Source organism: Callorhinchus milii, unplaced genomic scaffold (assembly GCF_018977255.1).
Source record: "Callorhinchus milii isolate IMCB2004 unplaced genomic scaffold, IMCB_Cmil_1.0 Scaffold5, whole genome shotgun sequence".
NCBI lineage: Eukaryota > Metazoa > Chordata > Chondrichthyes > Chimaeriformes > Callorhinchidae > Callorhinchus > Callorhinchus milii.
Window position 1 is genome coordinate 11,337,658 of NW_024704746.1, and position 14,364 is coordinate 11,352,021.

The following is a 14,364-nucleotide window of genomic DNA, read 5'->3' on the forward strand; positions in this document are numbered from 1 at the left end:
TGCTAACAGTTTGGGAGTGAGATCTACCTCCCACTTGGTTGTTAGGCAAGGTTTTGTTCGAGACCAAGAACAACAATATCCCTTAATATCTGTACTGTTATACTGTTACTTCCCAAGTATGTACATTTGTACCCAAGTGTGTATCAAGCTATCTAACCCCCTTTTAAATATCCCATTAAACACACTGTTGAGGCTTCTCATGAACAATGGCCACTTTTGAAAGGTGCCCAGCATTGTGGAACTGGGTAGGAAGGGAGGAAAAGTCAATTACCTGCAAGAAGAGCAATGGATGCGAGAAAATAGGAGCATTGAAGAATGAGAAATAATTGGTGGGAAAAAATATACCTTTAAACTGGGATGAAATAACTGATTCCAGCACGGTGCAAGTGATTTATTCTGTTTATAATGGGATTTCCCACATCGAGAGAATTGCTGCCCTTAGAGAATGCCTCAAATAAGCATTTGCTTTTGAGCACGGTTCCAACAAAAGGATCATGGCTAATGTATATAAGAAAAGATCTCATTAGACACAATGTGAATAGGTTTCACTGCATGATACAAAATAGCTGTCAACTAAATGTTGGTGTTTAGCTGTTTTTAGAGAAGGAAGCAGAGAATATAATTAGGAAGCCACAAGCTCCAGCAAGACACAAGCAATTAAAACGAGATTGCTTTCTGGACGAGGTGCGGTGGTTCTAGACGTTAATTTGGTCTGACAGAGTCCTGGGCTATCATAGCAAATTAGTCCACATTTGTTGTATTTCTTGTATTTACATAAACTTTGGATCCATTGCAAAATACTAATGTTTGAAGCCAAAATAACCCCAGCGTCTTGGAAATGGGCAAAAAGAATTTCATTATTTAATAATAATAATAATCCTTACATTTGGGATAGTGCCTTTTACGTTGGGAAGACATATGAAAGTGCTTCACGGGATATTCTGTAAAGTGAAGTGACTGTGTTTTGTAGATGAATGCGGAAGCCAATTTCCACACAGCAGTATCCGACAAACGGCCATGAAATCAATGACCAATTTTATTTGATCGATTTATAATAATAGTATTTGATTTGGTTAAGTCGAGCACCTTACCACATTGATACATCTCAAGGCCTTTTATAAAATAAGAGTTGCGTTGAAATAAAGTGATGGTTATGACTACAAAATCATCTTCTGTTGAACAGAAAAGAAGTGAATGACCAGAAAAGAAGTAAATGACCATTGAATCTGTTTTTGACAGATTTGGATGAGAGAGGGACTGAGGGAGCTAACTGGCTCTTGTCTACAATGCAGTAATGCCATGGTAACTTTAATGCCCACCTGAACAGGCAGATGGAAGATCAGTATAACATCTCACTTGATTGCCCTAGTAGCACTGCTGTTATTAACTACTCAGAGGAGTCTGACATGACGTATTTTTTTAAAAACAAAATAAGACGCCTCCAAGGAAAGGGAAGAAATAAAATTTGCAGATTACACCATAGCAATTTACAGCACAGAAGACCATTTGGTCCATCGTGTCTGTGCTGGCTCTTTTGAGAACAATACCCTTGGTCCCATATACTTGCCTTTTCCTCATACCCCTGTTGTTTATATGTATTATCATCCAGAAACCCTCACTGCATAAGCAGATGTTGCCAACGTTCAGCGAGTGTACTTCATTCCAATGAGAGGCACAAGTAAACATAGTTGTTATTATAGGACTTCTTGTTATTATTTGTGCTGCTTGATGGGGGATGGGGGTGGGGGCATAAGAATTTTGATATATTTTAGTTATCTTACCTTTTTCCACTCACTAGCAAATGTGATTTGAGTCATTCTGTTGCCGGTTAGTCCATCTAATATCTTGCACTGCATATTCCGCTGATAGAGTTCACTTCCAAACAGTTATTTCGAAGTAGGATACTGGCAGCAGCAACTGTGGAGAAGGACTGCAGTGTAGTGGGCGCTCCACGACAGATATTGATCAATTGGAGTTTGCGTACATTTTAGGGATTTAAATGGTTCAAAATTTTAGTCTTTGCCGTTTGTAATTTGGTACCACATGGCAGCCCTAACCTTGAAATATTGCATGTGCTAAAATATACTTAAATGCTCAATAAAATCATTCACAAAAACACAACTGTGGCAAATGGTATATGTCCTGAATTAAGAATGACGATTAAGCTAATTTATATCTAAACTCCAGGGCACGGATGAACTGTAATTTACTGGCCTCGTCACTCGAGGTGTAATTTGTGCAGATGGAATGGATCGGACAGGGCAGGCTGTCTGCTGTGTTTGATTCATAAGAAAGTAAATAGGCAGTGCAGGAAGCCACCTGGCTTTTGAAGAAATTTAAATGGAGACAGAGTTTGTGCTGACTGCAGGGCCTGGTACAAAGTTATTATGATTAATAATCCTAATAATAATAATGTCCCTTGCATTTGATATTGCGCCTTTCACATCGGGGGACGTCTCAAGGATTTACCGGATTTACGATAATATTGTGGAGTGACTGCATTTTCCAGGTGAACGCCTACATTGAGCCAAGAAGCTTAGAGCAATAGTCTTGGAGAGAGGTCGCCCCTGTTGAGGTTCAGGCTGTATAGTCAGCCCTGGATTCTTTACTGGTTTAGGAGAAGAAGGAATGTGAAGAAAGTCATGGCTTGGGTCCAGTAAGGTGGGCATTTCTAGAGCTGCCCAGTGAGAGAGAACCAGAGCTGTAAACCCAGAATCCTGGTATATAATTGTTGAGTGAGGAGCAGAAGGCCATTTAGCCCATCAAACATGTTCTATCAGTTTATTAAATCATGGGGGGTCTTTTAATCCCGGTTTCATGCCTTTTCACTCTTAATTCCCAAGTGTCTGTCTGTCTCTCTCTTAAACGTCCCAATTTATTCTGCCTCTGTAGCTTTCTAGCACATTCCACATTTTCTCAACCTTCTGTGGTCCTAATTGTGGAAGGTTTTAAGTGTGTCTGGGGGAGTTGGTCAATTTAAAATCATTTGCATTTATTGTGTTACTTCCGTGTACATTGTTGTATGTCATTCTTCACAGTAACCCCTTTAATCAGCTCACAGTACGATCAGTTATGTGGCTTCCTTCACCCTTAGCTCTAGTTCCAATAATATCATGCACTTGCTGTGCTCCAACAAAAGATTTACTGCCAATGGCCCTTTCACTGGCAGAAACCAGAATTGGACAACGTTTGCTCAGCTACTTTGATATCTTTGAGGAGGGAAGACAGTAAATCTAATGGAAGGCTAATTTTATGAGATTGATTTAGTAATTAACTCGGGAACCTGTACCATGCTCTGACTTGGCAGGCATTCGTGTTGCAGCCATTTTGTCAACTTCGAGTGGCAGACATGTGATAAGGCTGCTCTCAGTGCATGGCGGAGATGAAATGTGACAAAGTGGATTGGACTAGCTTTAGTTCCCCTTAATAACAAGTAACAACGCATTTATATTGCAACCTTTGCACAGGCTTGCATCTCGGATTGCTGCACAGTGGTGGACACCAAGCGAGGGAGAAGGGGGATGGGAATAGAAGAGCAGTCACGATTGAAGAAGATGGTCGAACTAAGATAATTTATCCCTTAATCAGACTTGTCCTGTAAGCTCCTTCTTTTTGTGCATTTTCCATGTATATCATTTCCTTACCATAAACCAGGCACAGCATGGAATCGTTAAGAGTTTCTGTTCTTTAACTTGTATGTCTGATTTGTGTGCACACAGGCAATACTATGGCATTATACATTTGTATTATTTCATGTCTCTTTCTCTCCTTGCTATTCTCTACTTCAATTCCATTAATCTCCCAGCCTACTTGCCTTGTTCACTTCTCCTTATTGCTGTTTTTATTCGCCTTCATTTTCACCTTCAACATTTAATTCTGTTTCATATGACTTTAGTACAGTGTGGATGCTCTCTCTGTGTCTCTCACTCACTCAAAAATTTGTGAAGCTCAAGGGAGGGGTGCTAAGAAATAGCTTCAGATTTCTAATGCCTGTTCAGGTGGACACTAAAAAACTCTCTGGGGCTATTCGGAATTAGAAGGGAGTTTCTCCTGGTGCCCTGGCCAACAATACCCCTGGATAAAATTTGCTTCATGGCTGTTTCTGGTACACTGCTGTAGTGTAAGAAACAGAAAGAAAGGGCTTCCCAAACACAGCCTAAGCAACAACAACAACAACATATAGCGCCCCTCATGCAGAACGATGTCCCGAGGTGCTGCTGATTGTCAGCGCCTTGAGAAGTCCTTTCGATGTGAAAGGCGCCATATAAATATGTTGTTGTTGATGATTGTTCTGTCAGAGTCCGTGGACTTGAGACCAACTGTATCCCCAATGTGTACCAGGGTTTCCTAGGCACTGAGCGTGTGGTTGAGATGCTCCTTTACACATTTTAGAATTGAGGGTGTATTTCCCAGTGGAAAAAGTTGCTTGCTAAGCTGAATTCCAGCATGTGGCATTATTTTGTTGTTAATTAACTTCACTGATTATTCACATGAATGCTTCTGCCGCTAGACTTGCAGCGAGCTTGACATTTGTCCAGGATGCTGGGCAACTGGAGGGAATCACTCGGCAGTGATACAGGCAGGGGTCAGTGTTATTCCTGAAGTTAACTCATTATCTGAACCCCAAGACTGCATTGCTGTCTCTTAAGCTTTTAAAATAGTGACCTAGGCCTGTATTATCTCAGCTTTTCTCTCAGCTTCTTTCCTATTTTCCTGAGTGGAACGAGTCTGATTGAAAGAACCACGGCACTGCAAAGATCTGCAGTCAGGCTTCTTCCTAGTCGCTACTACACTAGGCACCAGTGAACCCAGAATCACTGTCCCTCTCAGGTGTGAAGGACCTGGCTTCCACTCAGCCCCTTCTGCGCAATTACATTAAACATCTCAATCCAACGGGTGATGAAATCTATGTCCCACCCTACATAGTCCTGGGTGTTAGAATTTAAACTCGCTGCCTACGCACTGACTGCACTGTTATCTTCACAAGATCATAAGAGAAATAGGGATGGACCAGTATTTTGGCCAATTTGATCCATCCTTCCTGAACATCCACTTTTAACGTTTTCGCATCACAGCATTTGGTTGTTTCCTGAATAAGTCCTAGTCTCTGCCATCTTCCTGGAACCCTATTCCAGCTAATAATAACCTTCTACGTAAAGAGATAAATCCTGTCCATTATGAATTTGCTCTCATAAACCGAAACTGTGCATTCTTGTCTTGCTGCCTATCTGAACATATTGTTCTTTATTTTATTTCAATCATTCGACTCTGTGACAAAATTGCCAAAGGATTCCGTCTCAGTAATAAACAGGAAAAGATCCTACCATGAGAGATGCCCAGAAGCTTGTGCTGTGTTGAGAGCTCTGGACCTACATGTCTAATGATCATTTCCTACCCTGCAGGTCTAGGATAAAGTGGTTACCTAATCCACCTGTTCATTCGCATCAAGGTCAGGCTGAACGAACAAACTCAAGAATGTATTGCAGAATTTCCCCAGTCTCCTACTTAAAAAAATGTTATTAAGATTGGTTCAGACAGGTATGCACAGAGGGGCAGTGGTTTAAACCTTTATCTGCATCATTGTTAGTAGACGTTAGCAATGAATGTGGTTGCTGTTGTCTGGAATTCATAGGAGGAAGAGCGTGTGTGTGTGGTGTGTGTGTGCGCGTGTGTCAGGACAGTTCAAATCTAGTGGCATCAGTAGACAGTTCTAGATATCTATTTTGGAAGAACATGTTTGATTCAGTGTAGCAGGCACATTGGGTCACTTATTAGGTCACTCTCTACGTTTTCAGTAAGGAGAGGAGAGGGAAATCACAGTTGACTGCTCAGGATAAGCTCCCATGTTCTGAGCAGTGCTGTGCACCAGTGACTGTCATGTTGCTGTGGGCGTTCTGTTGGTTGCTGTTGCATAATGTGAACTGAATCCGTAAGATATTGTTAATGTATCTCAAATCCATGGTCACCATGGTACTTGTTGCTCTCTCAAGAATTTATTGTCTCATTACGTTTTAAAGGAAATTGTTCCATACAATCCATCATTGATAAACTCCTGAATCTGAAATCCATGTATTGCTGAAATAAGCACTGCTGTGTAAGTCAGTAGGCCAGGATTGTACAGTTCATTGTCGTTAAATCAAATCTTTTATTAGTGTGTGCCAAACAGTATTTTCTCTTTCACAGTATATATAGGCATAGCATATCCAAGAATGCCTTTTATAAACTGGGGTACACAGGAAAAAAGCCTCTGACTTCATCATAAAAACCCAGTGCTTAAAGCTTTGGTGCTTATCGAAAAGGGAAATGAGTTTCTCCCAGTGTATTGGCTAAGAATCCCACAAATAAAATTGGTCACTCACATCATGGCTGATTGGGGGACATTGTTGTGTGCAAATGGGCTGCCACATTCGCCTATAAATACACAGTCACTACACTTTACAGTAAATCCTGTGAAGTGCTTTGAGATGTCCTCCTGGCGTGGAAGGAGTGGTATCAAATGTAAGAACAATTATTTCTGTTATTATGATCCAAGCAGCTGGTTCTCATTGAGTTGTTCAGTACGTATAACGTTTTCATGAGGAGCTCTTATTGAGCAGCAAACAACATTCCTGTACCCAGCGATTTTTTTTGGTTTAAAGCTTTCCCTTCATCAGGTTCCATTTCCCAGTCCCAAATTTGGCCATTTACTGGCAATGTTTCCCAGGAAAGTCTGCGATTTGCCGTGAGCTTAATGTTTCTGACGATTGATTAGTTAGTGGCTGATCTTTCTGAGTTGGTTTGCCACCTCATTTGCCTTTCATGTTAATTTCCCTAAAATTCAGACAATGGTTAAGACTCGAGCAGAATATCAACTGATTAAAGAAATAATATTGCTCTATGGAAAACAACCTAGAGTCCCTCCACCTTGTCTCCTCTCTCCTTGCCTTCAAAACGCACCTTGTTCGACTCTGCTTTTGAATACCTTTCCAGCTTTGGGCTTCCAGCCAGCCAGCTGGGTCAAGTGCTTTGAGACGTCCTCCCAACATGAAAGGCTCGATATAAATTTAAATTGTAAACGTGTCAGTCTTGAGGAAAATGTCACATTGTTCAGGGCAAAACATGTAAAACCAACCTCGTCCATGGAACATCTGTGCTGTTTAAATAAGAAGCCGGCAGTTTTGGGTGAAGCAGATGTGGTTTGGCTGTAAGGGAAGAGGAAAGGGAGCAATACAAGCAGGAAAATTGAAAGTAAGAATTGGCTCATGGAGGAAAATGAACCTAATTAACTCAGCCCTGGGCCAGACTTCCGTGACTTATCCTTAATGATGTGACTTTTTCTGAGGACTATGGAGACTCTCGATGCTTTTAATTTATTTAAGCAAAAATTTATATTTTGTCCTTGGGTTTTAATCTTTCTCTGAATCGTAGGATTGCCTGGTATGATTCAAAGGACACTGAGAACAATGAACCTGTTAGCAAGTATCCAGTGAATTGATGAGCTTATTTACCACATTGTGGCTGGGGTTCCTGCTGTCCAAATTGTGTTTTTATAACGATGTCCAGCAGAATATGGGCTGTAGCTGCTCAATGCATGCTAATAATAATAATAATAATAATAATCCTTGCATTTGATATAGCGCTTTTCACGTCGGGAGGACGTCCCAAAGCGCTTCACAGAACATACTGCAAAGTGAATTGACTGTATATTTGTGGGCGAACGCGGCAGCCAATTGCGCACAGCAATGTCCCACAAACAGTCGTAGATTGAAAATGACCAATTTATTATTGTTTTTGGTTTTTGGAGGGATTATTATTAGGCTCTGTGTGGAGTAAGGAAACTTGCCCAAGGTTTCGCCCTGCCTGGAATTGAACTCAGGTCTCTCACTTGCAAAGCGAGTGCTCTAACCACTGAGCTACAGGACTATGTTGAGATAGAAGTTAAATTACATTGAGAACCGGAGTAGCCTTGATTAGAATAGCATTTTGCATTAACTACACCATTGCCATTCTTTCCATCCAGAAGACAGATGTGCTCTGCAGGTGCTAAGAGAAGCTGTACTCTGACTGGTTTCAGATGTTCTGCAATATTACACAGCTACCCTGCTCAGCATCAGGTTCCAGTGAATGAGCTGATATGGTGGGTGTGGCGGTGGTGGCTTGTCACCCACCCGACAAATTCTTGCAGTGATAAAAGTATTGAGAAATGCTCTTCATCATCAACATAATAATAATCTTTGCATTTGATATAAAGGGTTTCAAGTCTCGAAGCACGTACCAGATTTCAAGAGTAACGTTTAGTGGCTACATATTTCATAGGCAAAAGGTTCAGACAATTTACACACTGCAATGTTCCACAGACAATCGGGAAATGGGACTTTTATGGAGTAATTTGCCTCTTATGCAGAAGAACCGTCTTTGGTAAAAGTTGGAGAAAAATGTTCTCATTACGTTGCTTCAACATACTGCTCCGCGGCTTACTGATAACAACATTGTACAAAGATGAAAGTCAGTGACTGAAACTCCAGTGACCTTACCTTGTGCACCACTGATCCTTCAAAGATACTGTGTGAATGTTTTCGGAATATGTTATTTCAAGTCACCCTCATTGGTATGGTCTGGATTGTGGTGTTTTAAAAATGAATGCAACTTATTTCTATAATAATAAATAAACAAACAAACGAACTATAAAGATCAATTTCCCTGAACAGAAGGGTTTTGTGGATACAGAGAGGGGAAAATGAAGGAAGAAATCTGGTTGATTTCTGAGGGACTCTGCAGGGAACCTGCTTTGATCTCTTATTCTGTTCTAATCTGAATTCTCTCACCCTCTGTCTGTTTCAGGTTGTTGCTGATGATAGCTCTACCATTCTGATGGCAACTCCCAAGATGCTGCTTCCTTCATCCAGCCAGCTGCCGTCAGGAACCCCGCTCTCCGTCCACCATCAGATCCAGCTCCTACAGCAGCAGTTACAGCAGCAACAACAGCAGACGCAGGTTGCTGTCGCCCAGGTAAGCGCTGGCACATTGGGACTGAGCATGGCTCCGGGTCGCTACCCTGCATGAAGGGCCCTATTTAAATGTAAGCTGCTGTTGCGGTTTCACATGCGATTTAGCTGGTGAACAGTGTGTGACCTTACGTAGGTCGTTCAGACGACTGGCGTTCCAAGTGCTTTTTCACAAGCTGGAATAGTGGTGGGTAAAGCTTAGTAGTTATTATTAGAGATTCATGTGGCGAATCTGCCGCTGATTGGATGTGGTCAGACCGGCTGTGGGAATGAGGAGCAGAGTTCCCATGGATCAGTAAATTGCACTTTAGGCTACCAACTAGGCCGTGCTCCCTCTTCCATATACTCCATTTTCACGCTCAATGTTGTGGGACTTCAGTGTAGCAGGAAGTGCATCTGTATGGTGCAATCTATCATCACGTTACCTCACCATCTCCAGCTTTGGTCAGACACCTGCTGGTCGTAGCACAGCATTGCCCTGCGTTACGGATTTAGAGCTGACATGTTCTTTCTGTCTGTGGTTGAGTGGGATATTTCACAAGATATTTTACTGTTGTTGCATTTTTAGGAACAATCTATTGCGCTAAATATGAAGAGTCATATTAGGGCACAGACAACACTGTAAATGTTCTTACAATGCAGCGTTGAAGGACAGTACTGCGTAGTCAGGTGAATGTTAAACCGAAGGCTCGTCTGCCTGTTTCTGTGGGCATTACAGATTCCATAGCACTATTCAAAAACAGACGCTGGTCGACAGCCCTCTCGATAAAATTGGTAATTTGCTTCAGTGGTACTGCTGTGCTCAAATTGGAGCGCGTTTGCTTACAAGTTACACAGTCACTACACTTCGTGATAAAATCCCGTCAAGCACTTTGAGACATCAGGACGTTATAAGGCACTATATCGAATGCAAGGATTATAATTTGTATTATTCATTAATTATTATTAATGATAATTTGCTAATAATAATTATTTGCTAAAACTAAACTTAAAGCTGTGAATAAATCAGTTTTATTTTAAAATGAAGTTATCTCTGCACCCTTTACATAAGCATGACGATGAATGAAAGCAATCTAAAAGATTGCGATTGCTGTCTGGTGGTTGGCGGTTTCCTGACATGTTCCTGTTAGGACAGACAAGCGGGCGTTTCATTCACTTCCACTTTGTCTCTTCTCAATTGCCTCAAATTGTGACGTCCATCAGATCTTCACAGAGCTGAGCATCCGAAGGGCAAAACTTCAGTTAAAAGGTTTGTCTATCACTATGTATAGTCACAGCCATGTCCACTACCAGGATGTCCGCTAATAAATAGGAGAGAATGTATTCAGTGGCGTCTCCTTCATTCAGAATGAATGGAACCTTATATAAATGGGTTTGTTCTTTTAAAATGTCTCCCTTTTATGTTCAGATAAACTAATCTGATACCAGAGAGTGAAATTCTGAAGGATTTGGTTCCTCGAACATCTCGCCTGAAACCATCAGAAAATTTAAATTTAAGACTCAATTTATTCAATGTTATTGGGATTTTGGAGAGTGATGCAGGTCCCTTGCCCTAAATGCAGGGAGATTGCCCTGAGGCTCTCTTACCTGCACAAAGGTTGCCGTGGCTATAGACTTCTGCGGTGAATTAATTGCCGGTGACATTACTTTCAGATAGACTTTCTATATAGTTTTATCCCCACAAGTTCTGGTTTGGACTCTGCAATGGAATTACACTTGGATTGAAGCAGAATCAATACTAAAAAAAATCTAACATCTAGTGCAATTCAAAAGCTTCAGAGCTCGTGACTGTCAGGGAAGCAAACTTTGTATCATTAAAAGCAAAGCAAGTGCCTGGAAAGGTACTATGAAAAGGATGAGGTTTATTTGGACACTTTTGACTCGTGTTTTTCTATTGCTCAATGGTTCCAGTAGGATGGTTTTGACCTTTTCTCGTGGTCGTAGAATGTTGTTTGGTTTGAGTGCTTCCAAAATGCTTATTGTGCACAGAGAATTTCTCCCATAACTTACCCCTGTGGTGGTGCTAACTGTTTGTCTAACGGTACATGCTTGCACTTATTCATTGTGTTTGGAGGCAGATTACAATGGTAAGTACATCAAAACATCTATCTCAGTGGAATTCAGCACTTTGATCTGATTTAATGAAGAATAAATTAAACTGAGGGTAACAATGTGCACGGTTAATATTAAGGAGCACAGCAATGGGGAATACTCAACTGAATTTGCAAAGATTTGAATAGTTTGCCTTTTATTAGTGTGTTCTATTAAAATATTTGATATCACAACCTAGATCCACCCACATTCATCTCGGTGCACTGCGCAACTTTTATTTGCTATTTGGTATAAGATGTTCCGTAGGTCAGTACTGTTTTATATTGCCATTATAGTGGTGCAGAATGTTGCAATTAACATTAATAGGATTGGCTCAAGAGTCCTCTCCATTAAATGACAGCAAAAAGCTTTCTTTGCATTAAATGCTTTATAAATCTGTCTGTCAAAGCATTTATAAAGACCTTTAAGTAACACTATGTCCAAAATGCTGTATTTGAGAAGGTGGGTCATATAGTGAGCTCACCCCACTGGTCAGGCCTGGTCTTACGAAGGTGATGGTTTACGTGGAACCAGTGAATTTCCCTGCTGCATAGGTAGGGATCTGAACCCCATTTCTGACTACAAACAACAACAACAACTTGCACCGTGCACAATTGGCTGCCCCGTTTTGCCCACAAATATACAGTCAATCCACTTTACAGTATATTCTGTGAAGCGCTTTGAGACGTCTTGAAGACGTGATCAAGAGCCATATCAAATGCAAGGATTATTATTAGTACTGTAATTGAGCTATTACTAACCCCCCCCCGCCCAACCTTTTACCAATGTTTTACCAGTGCTTATGGACAACATTAGCGCACTTGCAGTGGTTGTCTCTGAGATGGTGCTGTTTCCACATGAGGGCATTTTGTTAGGGGGTGTTTGATCCACCTGAAGCACCGTATTTCACTTCATTCTCCATGTTCTGTGAAGAGAGCAGAGTTTTGCAGACTGCCTAGTTTGGCAGGAAATCCACTGAATTGCCACTGATGCTGATGCTGTCTGTCAAAATTGCAGTGTGAGGTTATTGTGCATTCCGTATGATTAACTGTAACTTTCTGCAGCAGCTTTTGTGAGTGTGGAGACTTTGTGGATGTTGTTAGCGCTGGCGGAACTGGGATCATCCAGATCTCTATCTCCAATGACCAGTGTCTGCTGTTTATCTTTGAGGAAGTGGAATGTGAATTGGAATGGCAGAATTACTGACTGATCCAAACCTTTGGTGTATTGTCCAGCTTAAAGACGTAGCGATTAGTTAACTGAATGAACGCTTTGCATTTTGCAGCAATTGTGAGTAGAGAGTGAAATAAGTTCTGGCTGATTTAAATATTATTACTTTAAGCCTGAGTAATCAGTCTTCAGTGCTGGTATTACATGTTGAATAATGGATGAGCTGGGAGTGAATTTGAGCCATGTGTAATAAGTACATAAAAAGTATACAAACACACCTAACAGCCCCAAACCAACAACTCCTTCCCAATATATAATATGTAATTAATTCATCCCCATCCATCACTTTGTGTAATCTGTACGTGATTCATTTTTTCAAAATCATTTTTTTCACTTGCCTTTATAAAAAGTGTCCTTTAGCTCCTCTCAGTGGCTGGTTTGGTAAAACCACAGAGTTCTACAAAGCAGAAAAGTCCAACATTTGATCAGGACTTAGCTGATCTCAGACTGGTTAGAAATAGGGCCTCAGCTTGATTTAGCTGGGGGAGAGGAGAGACATCATTGTATGATTGTATCCCTGATTGTATCCAGTGGTCCCTGATGGAAAGTGGATGTCAGGTGAGAACAGGACCCAGGTTTGCTATGATGAACATTCTGCCAGCAGTGGCTGTTGAACCTCCATTTGTGTGGAACATTGTTGAAAAATGCAGAAAGGGCATCATCTTGAATTTTGAAAAGTTCATATGTTTATATTTAATTCAAGTGTTGCAGCCAGGTAATCCTTCAAAGAGAGAATAAGCTAAAATGTTGAATTATATTAAACTCTCCAGGTAACCTGTCTTCTGTGCATTCTTGGTTGCTGGGAATAAATAGATGTCTGAGGAGACGTAATGAAGATCCTTAAGGAAAAGGATGTGGGCTGGTGGGGATGTGGGAAAGAGAGAGAAAGCTGGGGTCTGCAGCTGAGAGGGATTCCTACACTCAGCAAGGATGATGGATAAATCATGGGCATGAACGTCAGGAGCTTCAAGCTTTGAGTTATTAACAACCCATGTTCTCTTCAGCACTTCCCAATTCGCAGGGCTTGCTAGCTTTCTTGGGTCAGCAGAATCGTGTATGAAACTGCAGCTTGTATTGATTTTCTGGTCCAATAAGACTGTGACATCCTGAGGGCTGATTACGTGCATGTGTAGCTTTATTCAAATAATTCATTGTCAATTAATTGGATGAATAATTAAATAACATGTTTACAGCGGGTCAACTGTTGCATTTTACCAGAAGCCAACTCACTGTGATAAATGCACGTTACGTTTAACACTGAATCAGTGCTCTGTGGAAAAGGGCAGAGGAGTTGAGTCAGACATCCTGGACTAAGGAAGAGGTTATTCACTGTTCTTCCCTTTACCGAAAGCAGCAAGAATTTTGTTGTATAGCTCTATTGGTGCCAAATCTCCTCCATTATCTCCCTTACATAGTCATTCTTCATGCGTCAGTCAGTCCACATAGTGAGTGTTCAGAGGTTATTCCACTGTGTGGCCATCATGTGAAGGCCAATCATAATAATAATCCCTTCATTTGATATAGCATCGTCACTGAGCCTGATGTCTACTATGGAACGAGTTGAGACTGTTCACTTTGAACTGGCCTGAGATTGTCTAAGCTGAGTTTACTTTGACCCTTACAGCTCCCAGAGAGAGAATTTCATTTATATTGTTTGAATTGGATAAAAAGGAAAACCCAAGACTAGAAAGGACAGTGAGTTATCCACTGAATGCTCACTGCCCTAATACAATAATAAAAATCCTTGCATTTGATATAGCCCCTTATCACGTCTTCAAGACATCTCAAAGAGCTTCACAGAATATACTGTAAAGTGAATTGACTGTATATTTTGTGGGCGAAATGCGGCAGCCAATTGCGCACAGCAGCGTCCCACAAACAGTCGTGGATTGAGTGATCAAATTATATATTGTTTTAAGGGACTATTAACAACAGCAGCAAATTATACTTGTATAGCACCCTTCATGTTGGAAAGACGGCCCAGGGCACTGGACCAATATCTGATCTAATAGAGAATGATAATTGGGAAGGTAGGAGAGGGATTTAGACCGTAGTGGGA

At 41.1% G+C, this 14,364-nt stretch overlaps 1 protein-coding gene across 4 annotated transcripts in view; it reads left to right on the plus strand.

Moving 5' to 3' along the window:
- The window catches only part of nos1apa (nitric oxide synthase 1 (neuronal) adaptor protein a), a 161,377-nt gene that overhangs the window by 119,901 nt on the left and 27,112 nt on the right, over window positions 1-14,364 (plus strand). For all 4 annotated transcript variants that reach the window (XM_007895655.2, XM_007895656.2, XM_007895658.2 and 1 more), the window contains one exon: window positions 8,821-8,988. In XM_007895655.2, the coding sequence (XP_007893846.2) occupies window positions 8,821-8,988 (168 nt within the window). The remainder of the gene's footprint in view (window positions 1-8,820; window positions 8,989-14,364) is intronic.